Source organism: Polyergus mexicanus, unplaced genomic scaffold (genome assembly GCF_030449975.1).
Source record: "Polyergus mexicanus isolate NDT 795.1 unplaced genomic scaffold, iyPolMexi1.0 SCAF_4, whole genome shotgun sequence".
Lineage (NCBI taxonomy): Eukaryota > Metazoa > Arthropoda > Insecta > Hymenoptera > Formicidae > Polyergus > Polyergus mexicanus.
In genome coordinates, this window is record NW_027223324.1 from 8904917 (window position 1) to 8929087 (window position 24171).

Below are 24171 nucleotides of genomic sequence, written 5' to 3' on the forward strand. Positions count from 1 at the left end.
TTCTGCGCGGTCGTAACAACGACCGTGTAACGAGATAATAGGTGGGAGGAAAAACGTAATGCGGCAAACGTTTATCTTTATTGTGATATAAAATTTTATCCTTTGGCCGTATAAAAGCCATCTTCCGTAATTTTGACGACTATCATATGGCATCGATAATGAAATTATCGCGTAATAATAAGTGATAATAAATGATTATAATACGAAGGGAATTATATCTTTCATTGTTATGTCTCCAGTAAAGAAAAATATCTAATTAATTAGCTCGCCTAATATATGTTATATTGTATAATATAATTATAATATAAAAACGTATTTCTCTCTCTTTTAAAACTGGCATCGATCTGATACACAATGCACGATATAAACGATCGATATAAACGGTATCACTCGATATAAAAAAGCAATGATAACGGTATGATGACGGTAATGAGATGTGTAAATGGCCGGAAACATCTCTAGCCTCATACAATCTTCACGGTATATATTTATGAAGTACTAGAACACACACACACACACTATAAGCGCGCGTCATTTATGTGTACGTGTGTATAATTATTTACACATATTAGCTCTAGTTCTCCATTTTTTCAAAATCAATTAAATAAAAATTACACACTTAATATTTGAACTGTGTCGCTCAGTTGTGACTTTTATTGATATAAAGTAATGCACAGAGCAGTACGAGATAACCAATCAGCATCGCGGAAAAGAGGTAACAATATTTGCGAATATCGATTCAACATACTTCTTTAAAAGTAGATATCTCGGTGAGACGGCATATTATAAAAATATTACGAAGCGTGTGTGTGTGTGTTAGTGTTATATGAAATATTATAAAATGCGCCATTTAATTTTTATAAGTGATAATAGATAAAAATGATAAAAAAAATCTCAACATCTCTTGCAATATTGGTTTGAACATAAAAATGTTAAAAGTTTTTTTTATATTTTGTTGCTACCCAGAAGTTTAAATAAAAAACAGAAAATGCGAAAAAATCTACCTCTCGCAATACTTTTGTAATTTATTCATTTAATTAAATAAGTATTAAAGTAATAAAAAACCAAATTATAAATTGTGGTTTCGTTGCGATGTTTACGGACAATAATTATTTCTTTAACAACACATAGAGTCAAATATATTATATTCACGATGCTATATCATTTGATTTTTCGATGATTTAAATATAATTTGAATTAAGAATATGCTGTAAAACGATCAAATCGCAAAATTAATAATAATGAATAATAACATAATAACGATAAATTCCGTGATACATTAATCGTTTAATAAATAATTGATTTATAATTCAAAATATTTATATAATTTATATATTTATTATATATTTTATAGTAAAATATTCCGGCAGCGAATTAGGACAATACCTAACATGTATTTGGCCTTAACGGCGTAAACATTGGCGCGCGTAAACATTGTTTATGTATCACGGCCTTGTTATCATTTATACAAAGACACTTGAATAGAACTGTAGTGGGGCGAGACGCTCAAATTCCTTTCTTACATATTATCATTCGCGCGGCGATACTCGAGCAATAAAGTAGCGGTGCGTCGTCGGTGCCGTCATCGTGCCGCGGACGGTTTTCGCGTCTTCCGCGTCGCGTATCAACACAGCATTGCCACGAGTCGCACAATGGCTCATATGTGGCACGCGCATTTGTGCGTTGAACGCACATTAGTGCGTCGTCGTTGCCGTCATCGTGCCGTACGAGCAACGATGCGTCGCGTTGTCGCGATATCGCGTTTTCGCGTCGTCGCGTCTTCGCGTTGGACTTCTATCTCGTTTTCACGATTGTCATCGAGAATCATATTTCGTTGCCGACTAAATGGGATGTCTCTCAGCGTTGCAATCTTTAATATATTAATACCTATTAATATAATTAATTTTATATTAATATCAATTAATATTAATACTATATTAATATTATATATTATATAAATATTTATGTATTAATAAATTTAATATATTAATGCAGGGGCAACGTTAAAACGCCTCAGTATCGCGGCTGAGGTGAATGCCGGCCGCGTAGCAACGTATGTTCGTGCATAGTATAGATGCATGTTCGCGCGGTTAATCTTGAACTTCGGTTCGAGAATCGGCTGTTGAGGGCACGTTCTGCTCCGACAAACGGTTCGGCCCGAATCGGTTAGAGTTCGGTCGATTGTTTTGGAATCGTCGTTAATGGGTCCCTTCTCTTGTACCGTCTAACAGCACATTGTAGAAATACTAACATGTTTGGCATTTGAGGAGTCGGCTGTACTAATTAGGTTCGATTTTCGCTCGCTAGAGAAGTTGATCTCCCGCTTTCGAAGTGATCTAGATTGTTAGCACCTAGAAGGTGGGTATCTTCATTCTCGACCCGTCTATCAGCCTTACGATAAACCCGGCTCAGTCTGTACGATAGAGACTTGGTGGTTCGTATGAAATCGTTCCTAACGATGTTCTAGTCGGCCCTCGATGGGAGCAGGCGCGGGTCAAGAGTCGAGCGAACCCCATTCGCGATTATTCCATCGATCGATTTCGTCTTCTTCCGCTTCCGCTTAACCTTTGCTCGAAGTAATCGGTGAATTCCCGACTTGTCGACTCGAAATGTGATTCTCACGTGAAGCGGGGTTCGATCGTGCCGAAATTCGAAAGTGCGGGAGTGTCGTTCAAAGTATCGCGCGTGTAAGTGCGGAAGTAATCTTTTAATAAAAGTACGGGAGTGCCGTTTAAAGTATCGCGCGTGTGAATCAACCTGAGAGGAGAAGGAGGCCTAGGAGAGGCATCGGGCACTGGTGGAACAACCCTGTGGTAAGTAATTTGTTATTTGTATATTAATTATTTATTGATTGCATATAATTTAATTTAAACAACTAATTGTATAATTTGGCTTTTCATTTATATGATTTAGACAAGAGAAAATTAGAGAAAAAGATTATTATATGAAGTAAAAGTTTTTATTTCTAAATTAAAGCTTATATATGGAATTATTAGTAGTAGTGTTTTTTTTCAAAGTTTATAAAATTATTTTATTAATCTGCATATTATTATATGCATCGAATATAAAATTCAATGCGTATAATAAATTTTTTAAAATTTTAATTATTTTGAGCGTTGCTACAATTTATATCTTCTATTTGTATGTTATAGATCAACATAACGACTCTGACATTCTGAGAGGAGGAGGAGGCCTAGGAGAGGCATCCTGCACCGGTGGAGCAACCCTAGGGTGTGTATTTATTATTTGTATATTAGTTGTTAAAAATCGCTTACGTGCATTAATTCAGTCTCATTATTTGAATAAATGAAACAAGAGAAGATTGGAAAGAAGAACTTTTACATAAATTTTATAAAAGTTTCAACGTAAAAGAATATCTTTTTATAATTTATAAAATTATTTATTTATATAGAGTTTCTTTGTTAGTATTGTACGCATCGGATATATAAATATTCCGAAATATTAATTATATTTTGCCGCTATAATTTGGATTTTATATTTGCACGTTACAGACAACGCAGCCTCAAGACCAACAACTCCGCTGTTGCGCATCAGTGCCGGTGAGTGATCAACTTTATTTTATTTTGAGGTAACGGATTCGTAGATATTATAGATGCAAATGTAGATTGTAGATTGTATATAGATCCGTTGTCTCAAAATGGATGGGCTAGAATAGATTAAATCAAATAACTTTCAATATCTTTTAAATATGCATTAAAACATATTACAGGTATAATTTAAAATATAAATTAAAACAAAATCTTGAAAAGGATATGAATTTTTTTTTCAATTAATAAATTCTATTTGAATTATTTAATGAAGAAAGCGCTAATAATTTATGAAACAGTAATAATTTATTTTTATGTTGCGCCGATTTTATCCTAATTTTTCATAGCCCATCCATCCATCTTATCGTATCAATGAAAGCTTTGCTTTAATTGATGTAAAGCTTGCTTTAATTTATTTATTTATATTATCTATTAAATTTATATATACATATATTAATAAGACACACAAATGTTTTATTAATCTTATTTTAATAAAAATTACATATATTATAAATAATATTATATATTATTATAAGATTACATATATTATTATTTCAATCAATTATTAAATTTTATTGATAACTTGGCATTAGATTAATTAAAGTAAAGTTATATTAAAACGATGCATGACAAATTGTCGTAATGTCTCACTATCATAAACGAGCATAAAATTATGCTCATGACCGGCGATAATAATTAGCCGACAACGGAAGGAATTTTTCTCCTTCATTGATCTGCGATAGAGATCGAAAGTACATCTCTAGCTAAATGTAGCCGGAATGAATATGGCCAGGATCAACGAGAGGTAGGTCTAACTGGCCCAACGGAAGCAACATACGCGCATTAGGACGCATATTAGGATACGCAAGTAGGGCACGCGAATAGGGCACGCGATTAGGACACGCTTCCCAAAATATCGATAATCCCTAATTCCTAAAATTGGTTTAGCCAGCAAAAGTAAGACTGTTAGGATTATTAGGACTATCTTAATTTACAGTTCTTAAGGAATAGTAGAATCGTCCTTCCGAGTCTCATGTAAATAATGATCGTAAATTAAAAAACCACATCTTCAGTAAGGCTCGACGATCATCGCAATTTTCGTATTTTATGTTATATTCTTAAAAATAAAATAAAATATTATAATATTTATCAAACGCCGTTAATAATTAGGCATCATTTATTATAAATTTTTTAATTTTTCATATCGTACATTTAAAAAATTTTACTAATATGTATATATATAAATAGGAAGAATTAATTTGATGGATTAACTTAAAGGAATTAATTTAAAAAATTGGTTCAATATTATAAATTAAAAAATTTAGACTGATTATTTTGGTTAAGAAAATAATTGATTTTAAATTTATAAATAAGGAAATATTTTTCTAAAATACATTTTAATAAACTACACTAAAAGCTTTTTTGTGAATGATCTCAGTTGATGTTATACAAATATAATTAATAATCCATACTTATCGTAATAATTTCGGTAAATTGTCACGATTTAATACTGTATGACACATCGGTGAGCATGAGATTTTTATCGCAACACACAGTGATAACGCGTCAAAAATATATCGTATTATTTGGATTCATCTTCGAGATGTAGAGGTTTCTCCATCTCGAGTGACATCAGATAAGAGGGAGATATATCCCTGGAAGAAGCCCGATGTCGTTTCTCTCTCGGTTTTTCCTTCTTTAAACGATTCCCTTTGAACGGGGTTGGCATGAATATTTATGGCCTCATGAATATTTATGATACTCTAAGGAAGGTGCATGTTGGTACGCCGTTATAACATATGTGCATAGATACGTATGTACACACGTATTAACCGGAAAATGAAAATACTTCGGTGTTTTGTGAAAATGTTCAAGATTAATGTGTTCGTGCGATATCGTATAATGCAATCGGCGAAATCGCACGTCTTACGTTTGCAAAACATTTCGTATTTTTTCTTCACAATTACACAACGAATTACTTAAACAATTTATTCATAAAGCAGTAAAGAGCGCGTGCGTGCTCTATTTATTTATAGAAAACTATAAAGTAATTTAAGAAAAGGCATCTATATTATTCCATCAAATATCCGAATAAATATATCTGTTAATTATATTTTCCCCGACATTCATTACAAAAAAAAAAAAAAAAAAAAAAAAAAAAATTATCGAATAATAATATTCTACCAATTCTGATAAAATATAGGATATTACGATTGCAAAATATAATATCAAATATTTTATTCCATAAAAAAATTTAGCTCTTTATAACGTAGAAAGTAATATAATTTAATTTACACAGTAATTAATAATTTATTTATTATATTGCAACGTATATATGTTAATTAATACCAGTATACAGTTCTGTCAGAAGTTTCCAGGAGCAGCGATAGTTATAGTTCGAACGAAATGAGAATTCTAGGAAAAGTACGAGATGTTTTATGTTAGTACTATTATCTTTGTGATTTACTTACTCATGTTTCGATCTGCCGTTTCTGTGTGCGTATTATTTTCAAGCTCTAAGTAGAGAAACATATAAATTTCCTTTTCAAGTAGTTGCTGCTTGGCATTTACACCGTTCTAGTTTTCTTCTCCACTACTCCACTCTCAGTATATCGTATTTCATGGGAGCGATAATAACACAAGATAATAATTTATGATTTCTATCAACAAGTATTAAGACCCAAATCGATTCTGATAAAAATAAAAAAATTATTTTTAATTTTATTTTGTGTATAAAAACAAAAATTTTTAACGCCTTTCTTATTTTTTACCATCTAAACATTTTTTTAAAGGTATATCGAGACTGTAAGACTTTTCGGATGTAGTTCCGAAAAGTACTCACCCCCGATTTTTTTGAAACTCAGTATTCTTACAAATTTTGATACCATGAAAATCAAGTAATCGCCAATTTTCACTATGATATTCGTAATCAGCGCGTCAAAAATACGTAAGAATACTGAGTTTCAAAAAAATCGGGGATGAGTACTTTTCGGAACTTTATCCTAGAAAGCGAAATATTACAACTACGAAGTACATTTTATTTCTTTCAAAAGCAACTCCAAGCGTACCAATTGATTGTTCAATCATTTCCATTTCCCGGCAAACGTTTCTCGCGCAATGCTTCGATGAAGTTAATTTTTCCATTCCGTTCATATCGAGAAAATCAGTATAACAACATCCTATACATTATTAAATATTGTATATTAGATACTCGTAGAAATTTATACTTTATTTCCATGAATTTTAAAAATATAATTCTGCTACGTTTAACATTATAATTACAATTTTTTACTCATTTTATATTTTATCTCATATTTTATGTATTTTATTTTATATAACAACTTCATATCACGTTCAAAATAGTCGAATTAAATCATTACAATAATCGTATTGCGAGATGTACTTATTAATTATTACTATGCGTGAATTAACGCTGATATGGAAACGGTAAATAATATTGACGCTGATCCCTTTGAACGTTTCAAATCATCGGCTCTGATAGATTATTGAACGACTATCTCATATCGTGGATCTTAATATTCCAATAGGCAATGATGCAGCTTTGCGTACATAGCTGCTGATTACGTTACGGACTGTCCCTTTGACCCTGCGAAAGCCGCTCTTAATCATGGAAAGCAATGTTACATATACGATTAAATAGTTTGATCTATACAATCATACATATACCATATACATGCAGATTTCCGTTTGATGCTCTTCGAAGATATCGTATGTTTGTCATGTATTGGATATTTTGTCACATCTAAAAAACATTGGAATTATTGAAGAATTTTTGGAATTATTAAAAATATTTCAAATTCGCACATATCACGTATAAAGAAAATTTTGTTTACATAACTTATTTTGCATAATTAATGAGATTAAGGGGTCTATTCTGTAACTTTTAACGATATCGTTAGATATCATTGCGCAGCTGTTTTCCGATACATTTTAACTGTGCAATGACACATAATGACATCGTTAAAAGTTAGAATAGGCCCCTAAGTGTGAAGGAATTAAACACATTTTTTAAATTTGAATCAATTCTTATACCTTAAAGCTATATTTAAAAACTCTGTAATCTCTGTGTTAGTACATATGCTTTTATCTCGGTATTTAGAAATGTATCTTGAAAATTGGTGAAATCTCACCAGATCAGATCTAGACTTTATTGCGTTAGTTGCGTCTATTTGTAAGAATCGTTTCCGAAAATGTCCGCGAAGATTCTCGAGCTCTCGCAAATTTTCGCACGCAAGAGAGTACGTTCGCCGATGTATTCGGGGTTACGGATTTCTATCTAAGATTGTGAATCAGTCTTGCGGTTTACTCGTGCGGAAACATTGCGTTCAATCGTGGTACACTTCGAAGAGACTCGGTCCGATCTCTCTCCGTTATTCTCCGAGTATCTTCTTTTACTATTTGTCCGAGAAAAAGAAAGAAAGAGAGAGATGGAATCTTCGAACGAATCTTCCGCGCGCGAATATCTCGTGAGTCTTTTCGCGAGTCGTCGCAGTTTCAAGGGAAGTTGCAAAGTACGGCGGAATGAGGGCGAAGGCTAAATTTTCACGAAATGCTCCGTCGAACTGTTACAAAAAGTCACGGCGAATATGCGCTCCATCTCTCTTTGCGTTCGGCGAAAGATAAATTACAGATTTCTACAGCCTTGATCCACAAAAGCAAAATATTAACAATAACATTAATAATCTATTCGACCAAATTAAGAGGCATGATAAATTTTAGGCGCAATAAATATACAAATTGAGTGTTGCTAACAGAATATAATTTATTATTATAATTATTATAATTATTATTAATTGTTTTACTACTTTTCAATCAGTACTTCAATTATAATCAAACAAAAAATTAAGCCTTTATTTTCAATTTAATAAGCGCGATTATTAAAAAAAAAATAAGCTAATATGTTTTAAAAACTAATTTGGCCTCGTGTTATCGCATAATTTATAAGCAGAAATCCACACTTTTGATCAACTTTATAGTCATGTCTGATCTTGTTTTCCTCTGAATACTCATTGTTTCTCTTATAACAACAAATTCACGGAATACACCTTGTGTCTGCAAATCGAGTTAATATTGGGAAACTGCGTCGCTTCGCGTCTAATTCAATCATCTCAATCTATGTAACCTATGTTCCTATGTAATGTCGCGTGTACAGAGAACTAAATTTGATCCACATTGTTATCTTCTATTTTAATTAAAAAGAGATATATGCGTGTCTTGGTGCATATTTTTTACGCATTAATCCACATATAATACATTTTATCGAAATTTAAAGAAAACGTTACTTATGAATATGCATTATAATACATTTGCATATATAGTGATATCGATATGAACGCGTTTCTCATAATCCTAGTTAATGTATTAAAGTCATAGAATTCTAAATAAGGATTTCAACGTAATCCTGAGGAATTTTAGAGCGCTAAAATCGGGAGAACCGCGGAAACGCGAACTACACGCAACAAAATTCCGTGCTCGCGCGATAAGCCAAGCAGGCGTCTTTCTTCATCAGCATGATAAATAAACGCGAAAGTAAATATAAGTGTATTGCGACTAGTGAATATCCCCCTTAGATCGAGATAAGTAGGCCAGGAGTACACTTATCCGCCGCCGGGTACATAATCTCCAATCCTCCCGGCCCACCGAATCTCTTCTCTCCTCCGCATGAGCTTCTAGTTTCTTCTCCGCGAGAGCAAAAGAGAAAGATAGAGAGGGAATAGGCATCGTTATCATAGAAATCGCGACATTACGCGGCATATGGCCGAGCTGTATTAGTAAGCAGGAAGCTGGAGAGCGTTCGCCGGATTTCATCGTTTTCATCCTTCTCCGCGCTCATATCACCCCTCATCCACTCGCGCAACCCCGTCGACTTTCCCTACGTGTCTCGAACACCTTTTTACATCTCCCCTCCTCTTACTTTTCTTCTATAACGGCGGCGGCGGCGGCTCTTTTGTCGGAAATTTATCCACTCAGATATCGGCCGTGTCCTCGTAACTCCTGGATTTCCAGCCGTCTTTTCCTTTTTTTTTTTTCCTTTCCTCTATCGCCCATGTCCTCTCTTTGTCTGTGTCTCTTCCTTTTTCTCCCTTTTATCCTTTCGCCCCAGAGGGGCTCGAGAGTTCGATCTTTGACCGGTTCGCCGTCTTTACGATCTTACCGTTTCACTGTCGACATTTCAGATTCAAGAGCTTCCTCCACGCTTGATCGCTGCCGCGATTCGAAGCTCGCGCTTTCTTTTTTACGTTCTCCCCTCTGCTCTCGTTTCGAGTACGCTAGATTACACCTCGCATTTTTTCTCGCAATGTGTCTCGCATCGGCGAACGGATCCTTCTTTTTTGTCGTTGGAACGATAATTTTTTTAAAGGATATTTAACGTGCTGTATATAATATTATTTCATAAAAATTTCAAGCGTCTCTCTTTCTATCTCTCTTTCTCTTTATCTATTGTCAGAATAACATAAAAAAAGGAAAAACAATAGACTCGGAAAGTGTCCAAGAGTTAATGGCGTGCAAATTGTAATTTTACGTTTTCATTCTCGCAGTTGATTATATAGTCGGTTTCTCCATCTTGTCGAACTTTTCTTTCCGCCGACCTTGCTTCCCTCGGTAGAAATTTATCCACTTACTTACCCGACATACTCAAGCTCCAAGGGAAATATCTTTCTTATGTGTAGTCCGTAGCCCTCCGGTCGAAAATTCAATCTTTGACTGTTGTTCGACATCTTTACTACTTCAAAAGGCCTTTTCTCCATCTTCGTCGAAAACTTGCGCGGGTATTATATTAAGGTAGAAAAAGAATACGATTTCACATGAAACGAATATTGCGAGAGAATCTAATTTAAGTCTTTTAAGTCTCATATCAATTTAGCCTAAATTTTATATGGTTTCATAACGTATCGCTAATATTTTCAGAAATTATTTTATAGGAATTTTTATTTGTTTGTCCGAGGCAACTTTTTTCAGCTCTCTTTTAAAACATGGGATTGATAATTATTAATTTTAACATAATTGTTCTTTGGATATAAATTCATTAAAAATTTCTTTGAGTTATTCTCGCTTCAACTCGTTTAAATTCTTCATTTCTCGATCTTGTATTCTTGTTATTTAAAATATTCTTTAATCGATGACATTTAATTACAACGACAAAGCTGCAAAATATCATTAGTCGCATAGATATCGGAAACGGGACTTTACACTCGCAAAGTTGCTGCAAAATCTGGCCAGTGTTTCTTGCCAGGTTTTAATACAACCGCCTAGAAATCAGCTCGAGACGAATCGACGCTGAAGCTCAGCGTGTCTTGCGAGCTGGCTTGCCTTTGATATCGCTTTCCCTCTTCCCACGACCTATCTCCTCGTTCTCTTTTCTTCCGCGACGTAAGCTTTTTACTCGCAGAATTTTCGTCGCGCAGGATGAGCCTGGAGGTTATCTAGTGTCGATTGACCGGTTCTGGAATCACGCCAAATCCTTTCGACCATCCTCGCGCGGTCTCCTTTTATCCGCCACTCCCTCTTTCTCTTTCTATTTTCTTTTTTCATTTCTTGCACCTTTCACACACCGTCCTCGTTTCTTCTTCGATCTCTACCGCCATTACTGGTGTCTTTTCTTCCTTCGTTGTTCCGATGCGTTCGCTTTGTCATCTCGCGCTGTATTTGACTGATGCTCTTTCTTTTCCTCCATTCTTTTTTCTTTTTTTTTGTCTCCTCTCCTCCCTTGTAATTTTGTCTCGAGAATCTTTACACTTCTTTTAGTCCTAATATAAACGCTGTTCTCTTCATTAATGAGTGATCTGTGTGTGTGTGTCTTCGGAAGATTTCAAATTGAGATTTTTGTTACATCTTCTTTATTTTTATTTAGTTTTATTTTTATAAAATATAAAAAAATAAACATTAATAAAAAAAAAAGAAATATTACTGTAGAATTAAAACATGTGTTTGTTTCGATTTTGGCTAAAGTTCTCATCTTCGTTATAAATATTACACAAAATACCGATCATAAATAAATTCTTGTTTTATCATCATCGAAACCGAGCAATGTAATGAGCTCGCTTCGAGGCGCCGGTGATTCTTCTTCAGCTTGTTTAAGATCTAAATTTCTTTCACCGAACACATTTTCCTGGATGGTCTCACGAAGAGAGAACTCGTGCTAAAGACTCATCTACTTTTTCTACTCATCGCTCAAAGCCGCAAGGATACTCCGACATAGTCTGCCAGTCAGGATGCATCGATAACGGTCAAGACTTTTCGCGTAACTCCTATCGTTTCTTTAGCGTCGTTCATTTTTCGCAACTTGTTTACGGTTGCGTTCTCTTGCCGTCGAGATACTGCGTTCAATCGATTGGAGCTAATCGTGATTAATTACTTCCCTATCATCAACGAAAAGGGAATTCTATCCGTTTATTATTAAGATAAGACATTTTTTAATCTTATTATTAAAAGAAACCATAGCTGAAATAAAACATAATAACTATCAACGTGCACTAAAATATGATCTTTTATTACAAACTATCAGTAATAAAAAATAAAATAATTTGCCTGAAAATTTAATTTTATAATATAGTAAAAATATATAAAGAAAAATTGCAGATAATAATAACTTTATCACGTGCGTGTGTCTTGTATTGGGAGTCTGAGAGAAAATTTCAATTTCACAATGTGCAAATTCAAATGTTGGCAGTTACGCAATGTACGTATCGATCGCGTCCGCGCCGATAATTTAATTGCGTCATTTATTATCTCGAAGTATCTATATTATGAATCCTTATACGTATAACTCCAACCTTATTGATTTAATCCTACAAGGGATTTAATCCGACGATAATTACAAGTTACATGCAATATCCAATTTATCTGGTCTGATTACGCGGGGATAATGACGTAACAATTGCGTGTTACGTTTGCGAATCAATATCGCATCGATTATTAAATTATACAAAGCTGCTCGCGCAACAAGCCAAATGTCTCATTACAACGTCGATACATTTTCGATAATGCCTTTATACACGCAGTTTACATTCAATATCGTTTAGTTATTACGTTAGCGAACAGATCCGATGTAACATTTACGATACATATAATCGTCGCTAAATTAATTCAGTTCTTAATCCCTGCGTATAGTTTCTGTGTTTATCACGGGGATTTAAATATCCTCCGGAAGGAAGTACGGAGCCACTCGAGACAGCGAGAAGGCACAGCCGGGGAATATTTGTCGGAGCGTAAAACTAATTAATGGCGAACACCTGGTCTAATTTATCGCGGTGATACGCGGTGGATAAAGCGGCGAAAGAACGCGGCATTGTAGCGTATCCCGCATTTATACTCTCGTTAAATAAATCCGCCCGACTCGGAGTTTTTACGTGAGTTCTACGTGAAAAGCCCGGAAGACGTCCGCGGCACCGTGTACCAATGCGCACGCAAGTAAATGGCAAAAATCTACGGTATGCACACTCGGTACCTACTCGTGGTGTATATTTTTTTCAGGATGGATATTTAGTCATGTGTGTGTGTGTATTTGTGCATAAACGAGCGCAGATGTTTTTAGCGCGGGTTCTTGAGCGCGCACTTATTCTCGCGACTTATTTATAAAATTTCAAGTTGCTGTGATGTAGCAATTAAATGTAAATTATAAATTAATGTATGATGTGAAAATTGGAGATCCTTTGTCATTAGATAATACTATCTGATGATCAGATATAATCGATAATAATTAGCGATATCTTTGTGAAAGAAAAACGTTATCGATTTATTTCTCGCTAATTTATCAAGTGCCGGTAGCGAAATAAACTTCTCGAGTAAATGGAATATAAAAGGAGCACATTTTGCACGCCGCGAGTAAAAGATACGGGAATTTCTGTGAAAGCTCATGTACATTTTCCACAAGTATTCCAGAAGCGAAAATCTTCATAACGGATGATCGCGACGTACGACGAGAGAGGAAACAACAGACGCAATATCCTCGCGAATATTGTAGATCGCGCGCCACATATCCGGTAAATGGAATCCCGCTCTCTTTCTCTCTCTCTCTCTCTCTCTCTCTCGCGCCCATACTAATTACTTTCAATTCCGGAAGCCCGTGTTTCCGCGCCCGCTGTTTCATGACTTTCGGAATTCGGCGTTTACTTACACGTAACACAGATACGCTTAATTATATATACGAGGCCGGGAGTTGTTGTTTCGTGCCACGGTTATGCGTGCCATGTGGTCCGGCAACGGCACAACGTTTAATAAGGTCCGCCGGAAGTTACTTTGTAATTAACAATTGGGAATAGAGCCGAGGGAGAGGATGGGAAGTAGGTAAATAGCGCGAGAGAATCGTGCGTGCACGTGTATGACGATGCCGGAAAGAGGTTGAACACACGCCGCACAAATTAACTTGTTTGAAATAATTACAAAATAGCGACGGGATTGTAAGAGCATCCCCGGCTAAACGGGCGATGCTCGCTCGTAGTTTAATCGGGAAATTCTTTTCCCTCCCGTTTGTCCTCGTGCAGACAGTATCGTCCTCGAATCTTGTCCTCGTTTTTTTTCTCTACCCCATTTCGCTTTTACAAGAAATATATTACGATATTATCATTAGTTTCATTATTATTATTCTTGCTGTGCCGGTGCTCGTTATTGCTGTAGCCTTTTGCAAACAAAATGTCTGAGAAAAAGATCTTTCATTATTATATGATGTATCTTGATGGAAAAAGCAGCCGGCGAAGCGTTTTATATTTATATAACACCTCGGTACACCCGCGATATTTTGCGCTGAAATAAAAAGCCTGATGTTCCCCGGAGGCGAATATTACATTTTTATACTTATGTAAATATAACCAATTAAATAAACTCGACAGTTCAAACATGCGATATGAAAACGCTACGATTGACGATGCACAGTGTGGTAATTTTTCAATTCATAAATAGTAACGCGATTGTTGTTACAAACGGTTCGTTAGCTCTATCATGCCGCAATAATAACTTTTTGGCGATGAAACAACGAAATGAAATTATAGAGAGAGCTAAATTGACATTTACCGAAACCAAATCACGCGCTGTATTGTATTCTCGCAGAAGTACTATCGAGTTTAATTAAGCAATCAGCCGCAAATGATCAATCCGCGAGTGCAAGTTCTCCATTTACCTTCCCCCGTTCCTCGCTCCCTCTCGTCACCTCCCTCGCCTTTTTGATCGCGGCTGATTTTCATTAGGGTGCAACCTCCGCCAATCGAGTACCTGTAATCAATTCGCGAATACAACGGGCTCGTCGTGATCCATATGCTACCGTTTGTTACATTCCAATTATACACTTCGCCGGAATTATACTCGATACCGTTCGACGCGGGCGTGCATATTCGATATTCTCGTCCTATTTCCCGTTCATCGTCGGCTTGTTACGCGGAGATTTAAAGCCGAACCGCATAGAGTTAAAACTAAATCATTAAATCAAAGTGCCTATCGTAAGTCTGTTATTGGGTAATAATAGTTTCGATGCGGCCACAATACCGATTGTGTCCACATTTAGATTTTCCGATTATAATTAAATGTCATTTAACCAAAAGCTCGATTATCTCAATATTATTTAATAGAATGCTTAAATATGTCCGAATATATAATGATGTGTGTGTACGTGATTTTATTTTTTCTCTAGTAAAGAAATAGGCATTTAACAATAGAAATAACCATATAAATTCAAATATAAATTAGAAGATAATAGATCGAGCGATGTGTTAACGACGCGATGCCAAATACGTAAAAAACTGGCGTTCATGACATATCATCGAGACTCTAGTGATTTATTCAAAATTTAAAAATGTGCTTTTAATTAAGATATTTATAGAATTAGAATCGTATGTGTGATAAAGAATCTGACAGCATTTTGATATAAGCTTTCGATTGCGATAAGTTTGGGTAAAATCGTTCTGCAATTATTTCTGAGATCTCAAAATCTGGTCCACGAAAAGTGGACTATTTTTCTTATTTTACATTCCTTTTCCAGTTTTATATATACATACACATACGCAAAGCAATTTTGCTTTTGTAGAAAAGTTTTTTTTATTTTATTCTATTCCCCCCACTTTTTCTCTCGGAATATTCATCTAATTAATTCCGATAATCGAAATTCTCTGTATTGGAATGTGTGCAAAATTGGAAATATTCAATATTGCATATACTGAATTATAATATATAATATTATTTCAGAATAGAGAATTCATTTGTTGATATAATGGGGAATTGCGTTCTATAACAAAAGTGATCTATTTGCAGTATTGTATCTGTGAGTTATCGATCGACCGCATTAGGGGCTGACATAATTATTGCTATATTATATGCTATAGAAATCGCTAATTAGATACTATTATATAATCTATGAACACACAATATATAATAATTTTCAATGATTTTTATCCTTTTATATAATATGAAAGATCTTTGATAATTATATGCGGCTGACATTATTGCTATGAAAATATGTCACTGATTAGACATTATTATATAATCTATGAATATGCGATATAATAATTTCTGTCAAAGAAGAAATGTTGTAAAGTTAATGTCGGAATATTATTACAGATATTTAATTAATAATGATAAGATATTATTTCAATATCAAAAAATACTACTGCTTGCAAATGTATGAAATTTATAAAATATTTATACTGTTTCTGAATTATGAAAATTATTCGAAAAACGCAATATTGAAAAATACAGCATGAAAAATAGCGCATTTTAACATCAGTAAGCGAATTTAAGCGCTTCGAGAATTGAGCAGAAGGAAGTTTCGGTTTTTATCTGACTTGCTTCGTTCGTCAGTCGATATATGCTGTCGAAAAGACGCGAAGGAGCTGGCAAGCAGGATATTGTAGTAGGACGGATGATCGAGAGGAGACCAAATCCTCGACGACGTCTCTCATGCATAATCCAGAAGTTTGTATTCTTGAGAATGCCGTCCCATCCAAGCTTCCCAGATTAGGTAGATATTTTTGTTTCTGCACAATACTTTGATATCGCAATATTTTAGTTCTATTTCTGGAACAATGCGATCAAGATAGCATCTTGTACGATGAAAATTGTGTTACATGCAGAATTTAAAATTAGATTACGGAACGCAACAAAATATTGATATAACTTTGTCAATTTAGCTGTTTACTATCTTGGATAAAAAAGTAACTTGTTTTGGTATGATTTCAACAATTTTTTAATCTTTCATTCTTCTCTAATATATATACAGTTCACAAAAAGCCATTTTTGACATTAATTAACTTGACATTAATGGCTGTTGTAGTAATAAGGCGAGGTGAGTCGTTGCTACTTACTATCTAACAATAAAAGCACTGAAAAGAACATTTGCTCGTAATGTTTTGGCTCTAACGACTTTTTATATTCGTAGAAACGCATAGAATGGCTGCTAGTAAAATAGACAGAAAGACGCTTCATTAAGCCGCTCGCTTTTGCGAGAATATATATATATTTCCGAGCGTTTTATATGTATTTTCTAGATGCCTTTCTTTCATACGTTGTTCAAATACGACGTATGACCGTATGCACTCTTCATTATGAGAAATATCAGCGACCAAAAGAATATAAAGCGCAGTTTTACGAGCGTTGCGCTTTTCGCAACTGCATAAATTATGTGTTCGCTTGGTTCTGTATAAAAATTTATTGCTATCTACGAAATTAAATTCATATCCATAATTGTCGACGAAATGAAACACACGATCAATTTCCATGTCTTCAATAATTCTTTAATATCGATTGCGTATTGTTTCGCGCGTTTTCCTTAACGACTGAAAGATATTTTAATACCATTTTTTCGATTTTTTCGCACCAAATTTCATTAATCGAACTGACGTACACAATAATATCTCAATAAGATCTCAACGGTATCCGCGGAATTCATCGTCGAATAATATTTTTATTTCACGCTTCGCTTCTTTTCAATATCGTGCGAACACAAAAACCGACAGCCGGGAATTTATAAATTACGCGTCTTTCATTCAACGCGAAATTAATTCGACGCGAAATGGCACGCGAAAGTGTTCCAGTGCTGCTCTCGAATTTTTTCATTGTGTTTCAGGGACGCTCGGCGAACAATTTCAATTATTTTATGCAAACGTCGCGATTCCGTAATTTTCCGCCCGTATCGATCAACGCAATCGTCCTCGTGTGTGTTTACAAAAACCTCTTTTCTCGTTACAATATACATTTTCTGGGCTATCTTCATCGAACCGCAACGAGTTACACTTCAAAAATAAATTGATGCTGTTGTAAAAAAAAAAAAAAAAGCCTTACGCGAAAAAGATTTTATTTTTATTCAGACATCATCGATGAACAATTCGATTAATTTCAGTTCAAGTACAATGTGAAACAACAATGTTTGTGAGAAAATAGCTTTCACATAAATGCGATCACAGGCTGAACAAAACTTGCGTTCGATCGGGACGGCCGTAACACTTAGCAAATTCAGACACAAACGAATCGAAAGCGGAGATAGGCTCGCATCCGCGAAAATATTGGACGGGATAGGCGAATACGTTTTTTCTCGCTTCTTTTTTTTCTGATGATGTATAGTGATAAACGATATAAATTTTTTTTTGGTAGAGGAAGAGGGAGAGAGGTAGTTCCTGTGGCACCTTCGCCACGACAGAAACAAATTTCGCGTGGTCGATACGCCGGGCTTGAAAAACTGGACAATCGGGGTTCTCTTTGCAGTTTCTCTTTTTACTCTCTGATTAGTTTCCGGTTTCTTTTTTCTCTCTTTTGTCTCGTTCTCCTGGTTTAAAATGTCACACATTCATCAAACCGATCAAACAAGCACGCTCTGCGCGCAACTTAATTTTTTAAAAAACGTTTATTTGAAATAATAACTTATTTTGCTGTATCATAATACATTATTTGATTAAGTAGTTTTCACCTTAAGCTGTATATAATTTCAATCAATTTCCCTATCATAAATCATCTTTAATAAATAAAAATATATTTAAAAGAGCGGAAATTAACGCGGTAATATCAATATATCAGAATTTGATTTTTAAATAAAGAAAACTTATTTCCGAAGTTGTTCCTCGAGCATTTATTGTTTCGTAGATTTGTGATCTCATCGTCCAATCCATGATATAGCAGTTTTGTCTGTTTCGATAGGTATACAGTGTTTTATTCTGGACATGTCTCGTCACTCGCGTGCGATTCACACGTTCCGGCCAAGAATCGAAAGCCGCGAGCGATAACCAGAATTGCGGATGCGTTATTTTTTCGGGGGAATCTATTCATATCGCGGCATCTGTCGTCCTGAAATCAATTTCCCCCATTACCGAAAAAAAGGAGAAAGACAGAGAAAGGAGATCGCATTCATATGAGGATTATATAATTCATCTCGCGTACCGCGAACGAAAGTGGTTATTGAAGTAGATGCTATTTCGATGTCGATCGATTCCTGGCAGTATGATAACGAAGCTTCCGGTGATAATGCTATTATTGTTCTTTCGTGACCCGACAAAGTTGAGCATTTTGCCGATTTATACATCGATCGAATTGCGGATAATTTTGTTGGGATTGCTTAATCGGGAAAATTAATGTCGCTCATGCCATTTCGGCGAGGCAAAATCTGATAAACGTGTATTTTACGTGATTCGTGTATAAATTATAGTGTACATAATTAAACCGTTAATTGGAACATACAGATTTAATAGTGACCAGGAGCGGCAGAAACGTGCACGAAATCAAGTAAGTGTGTTATCGTAAAAGGTTGGACTGACCCACGCGTGGCTTTTATCACTTAATTGCTTATTAATGTATAAATCATGAAAATTGTTCGAAAAGATGTATACATTAGCGGTAATTTTTGGCGTAAATAGCATTTAGCTTCATTTTTTTCTAAATATACCTTGCAATTGTTAATTAAATCCATCGGTTGATTACAAAAAAATCAGAGAATAATAAATATAAATTATATTTTTTAAACAGATATATTATTTTGAGAAATATAATTTTTGACACAATCCACGGAATACATCTTTTGCTGCGAATAAAAAAATTATAATAAATTTTGAGAATGGTGATCACATACATTTTCATTCGTAAAATAAATCTCGTATATTTTTTCTGCGAGTATACATGTTACTTTACGTATAACAAAAGATTGAAAAATATGGTAAAATATTATAATTGGAGATACATGCCATATAATATCATTATTCGTATGTGCACAAAACAATAAAACACAGAAATGAATGTAGATATAATTAAAAAGTATATTCGAGAGCGCACCCACAAGACACGAATTAATGGCGCGAGGATGTGCGAAATGGTTGCCGGTGGACAACTATTTTACAATAAAACAGTACGCCACACGCGGGCGTTACCGAAATAGTTTATCGCGCGCTGCTATACATAAATATCCCATAATGGCAGATATTGTTGGCGGTAACTCAAACAGGCAGACGAGATTCTCTATTGGATATTTGTGAATTAACGGGATACTGGAATTTTTTGTGTAACGAATATAATATCGTATAATTATCAATTTATCGGCAAAAATTTAGAAAATCTAGATAAGATTTGAGATAAAATTAATTAAAAAACTACCAAGTAAATCTACGAAGTAACTAAACAAAGTTTGTTGCAGAATTTCGATAAAAGTATATTTAAATAATACAAAAAAAATTTATATATATAGATAAAAGACGAAAGTAGTGTATGTAAAGGCAAAGTTGCGTCAATGGAACGTAACAAAAATTAAACTATCAATTGGAACGTACAGATTTAACGGTGATTGGGAGCGGCACAGTTGGGCTGACTATATACGGCTTTTATCACTTAATTTTCTTAAGGTTGCATTTCTAATATTGAAGATACGCAAGGCAAATCTTTTTGGTTACCAAATATTATTATTATAGATAATATAGATTAATATAGAGGTAAATACTTACCAATCACCGTCAAATTGGCCGTCTGATAAGTGGTAGCAAAGGACGGCGCCTCAGTGGAAACTTCGCATTTGTATTGGCCTGAGCTCTCGAGGATGAGATCCTTCAATCTTATTGAAGATTTCTTTTCGTTGTTCGATCTTGGCTGTGGGCAGAAAGAATACGGAAATGTATTTGCTTTGCTAATGGAGGATTTTTGTAGCGGGTAGAGGCGTGATGTCATCGCCTAGCGTAGGATCTATGCTCAAATTCCATTCGAAGTTTGGGCTTACCTCACGCGACTGTATACGTATAAACGTATTTTGCGCGCAACCAATATTATTTCCGAGACAATCAACGCTCGATTGTATTTGCGAGGTAATGGAATTTCCGGAAATAACGCAGAATTCAATTTTTCAAATCGAGAATCGTTATAATAGAGTTTGTAATATACGTATATATTTTCCAAATATTCAATATCAAAATTATAATTATAAAAAGTGAAATATTACAAGAAATATCAAAGACGTAAAGGTGTAGATATGCCACATCATATATAAAATAAAATTCAAATGTGTATCAATTATTTGTTGCGTAAATGTAAAATTTTCAACTTTTCCCCCTTACAAGACATTAAATGCTAAACTTTAAGCTAGACACTTTTATTTACCAAAGTTTATAGAGGAAGATGTAGTTTATATCATTGTTGCTTTCGATTGTCCAAGCAGTCATGCATATTGTATTTCGGTCTTGCTAGGTTTAATTAGATCCTGTCTATTGCGTGTCTCTATCTGTAACGTTAGCTTGACGTTGCTCGAAGAGTCATGTTGCCGCTATCAGAATAGCAGTCGTATTGTCTTCGCGGGGCATGCATCGTCATCCTCCACGTGCGACTTCATTGATAGCGGGGTGGAAGGCGCGGGGGGTGTTTGCGGCTTATCGATAATTCATGGCCCGTTACCGGAGCCCGAGACATGACCTCGGCTGCTCGCATTAGGTTCGATTAGGCACATCCGCGGTCCAATTAGCTCTCCACGTATGCGACGACGAAGCCGAACGGGTCCTCACCGTTAACATTTATGGGAAATCGAGCATCCGTATCGATCACCAAACACCGATCTCAAGATTTCGCATACACGCCGATATTCCGATACTTGCGAGTCCCGATGTGGCTTTGATCGATTCACTTCGTTTGTCAGATGATGAATATTTAATATCGTGGCGTACGAAGAGTCGATAATTTAATTAACTCCCAATACTGAAATCTCTGTTTAATTCTCATGTCGCTCGCTTTGGCCTCGCTTTGGAGGTCAAATCTAATCACAAGAAAACGTAATATAATTACATTATTCAAATTTGACTATAATAATTGAGGATCAAATCTAATTAAAATCGAATATTTCACAAATTATATGGATTGATTTAGAATTCTAAATCCTTTCATTTTCTCAAATATGAACAATATATATTTTTAGATTTGATACATTAATTTAATTGTGTCATAAGTACATCAAGATTTTAGATTCATCGAGGTGGGATTAGAGATAACTCTCGCAGAGCAACGCGCAAGGGAAAAGCGGATTATTGATGCGGCCGCTTTCAATTTGGTCGTCGAGAGGCGTCGGGACGCCCGCGCGAAGCTGCACCGCATCTGGCTCGTTGCCGCGCATCCGATAAAAGCCGTCTCTTTCGTAATTTCCGGCTACATTAAAGGCATCTCCGGCGACCACGTCGTCGATCTTCCAATATTCTGATAATCCACGCGATCTCAGACGCTAAGGAAAATTGCCGTTGACAGTAACAGGCATGCCGCTCTCTCAATCGACGATCCGGATGGCTCGCGGTGATGGTTAATTAAAGTGAATTAGAAACTTTCGTTCGTTTCATCCTTGTTAGAGAGGATAGCGGGAACTTTGACCAATTTAACGTGTCCATGTGGAATATCCTCTTGCAATCGTATAATCGATGTTAAAATAATTGATACATATTTTGCCTATAGTAATGGTTTATTAAACAACTTATTAATAATGCGCGTATAAATCTATATTTATTTAATATATTCGTTGCGGGAAATATCTAAAGAATGATAAAGATTAGGTTTCTTTAGTGTCAATAATTCATAGCGTTAATAGAATAATGCAGAAACTCATAACAACTGATGTTTCATTGCTCAGAGTTAAAAAAACCCATGTCCATAACATGTAACAATTGCAGTTCTTTTACAACCTTTGTCAGTTTTACGAAAACGCTGAAATACAAACAAACACAAGCCCTTGTTTAATTTCGAAACTTTCCGCTTTGCACATTTACGACAGCCGCCTAACGCGTAAAAAAATTTTAAAGTTAGCAATGTAGCAGCTCCGATGACGCGGCGCGATAGATTACGCTTATGTAAATCGACACGGAAGAAACTCACTATGATCGCAAGAGGGAGGAATATTTTATCAGAATGCCGTCAATATTTATATCAGTCGTTTCAATTCCGTTTTGTTGAGTTATTCCAATAATCGGAAAGAAGATTGACGGTCCTAAATTGAAAGTAATTCATTTCATAATAAAACATAAATTTAAAATATAAAAGAAAAGATAATTTCTAGAGAACACGTGTAGAATAAATAATGCATTCAAGTTCGAGTGTTTCTTTAATAAGCACAAGTTCATTTTTAATATACGTCCTCTGTTTAATTCTCTCTTCTTCCGAGGAAGAAATCGCGCCGCACTTTGCCAAGGATAAAATCCTCTCGAATATAAAACCGCAGCGATTTTATACGCATCGTGGAAACGCGACCGGAGCGAGATAGCACGGTATAGTACGAACATAAGACCCAATGTAATTCCTCAAAATGCGCGGTGGAGCTTACACATTTCGGAGAGCGGCGGATTTTAAATCCGTCCCGCGCACGAGGGCGGCGCGGCTTCGCGACGCTTGGTGCCTTCTGGCGTAAGAAGAAAAAAAAAAAAAAAAAAAAACCGGCCGACCGGAGACTCTCTCGCCGGTGTAATTTCCTCGAGGTAATAAACTAAAAGCATATCTTTCCTCGGTTGCTTTTCCACCGAATCTGCCGCCATCTCGACCGGCTCGACTCGACCTTGCTCGGCTCGATTTCGGCAGGGCACCGATCTCACTCGTTCTCTCTATGCTCGGGAACAAAATTACTTTTATACCGGCGGATAGAAGCTCGAAATAATTCGAGGGACGAACGAGGAAGCGAAGTCGAGGAACTTAGGCAAATTCGCTCGGAGCTCTTCTTGACTTCGTCCTTTAAGTTTCGAAATTGTACACCGTTCGCGTATTAAGAGATCCCTGTGGAAAGGGAGGAGAGAGAGAGAGAGAGAGAGAGAGAGAGAGAGGAGGGAAGGGCATGAGAGAAACTACGCCAGACCAGATCTCGCTGAAATAGGATACGAGGAGAAGAGGAGACCCGCGTCTCTCGAAGTTTTCGACTCCCTTGATGACACTGAGCTGTAAAATTAATCGCGCGGAGCGAGATTTAATGGCATACTTTGTGGACGACGAAGATATCACCGACGGTAATCAACCGGTCTCAACTACAATTTTCTCGTCAATGATCATTGATTAATTAATAATCTGAAAATGAGGTTCTTGAGAATGGTTATGAAAATTATTAAATATGCTGTCGGTTGTAAATAAGTCAATTATACCGTTACCTCCATTTTTGGAGGCCAGGATTCTCGCTGTTTAGTTACTTTTCTTAGGTCAGATT

At 35.5% G+C, this 24171-nt stretch overlaps 1 protein-coding gene across 1 annotated transcript in view; it reads right to left on the reverse strand.

The window, feature by feature from the left end:
- The window catches only part of LOC138932520 (uncharacterized), a 185957-nt gene that overhangs the window by 39806 nt on the left and 121980 nt on the right, over nucleotides 1–24171 (reverse strand). Inside the window, exon 3 of the mRNA XM_070294432.1 lies at nucleotides 20471–20612. Coding sequence (XP_070150533.1) covers nucleotides 20471–20612 — 142 coding nt within the window. The remainder of the gene's footprint in view (nucleotides 1–20470; nucleotides 20613–24171) is intronic.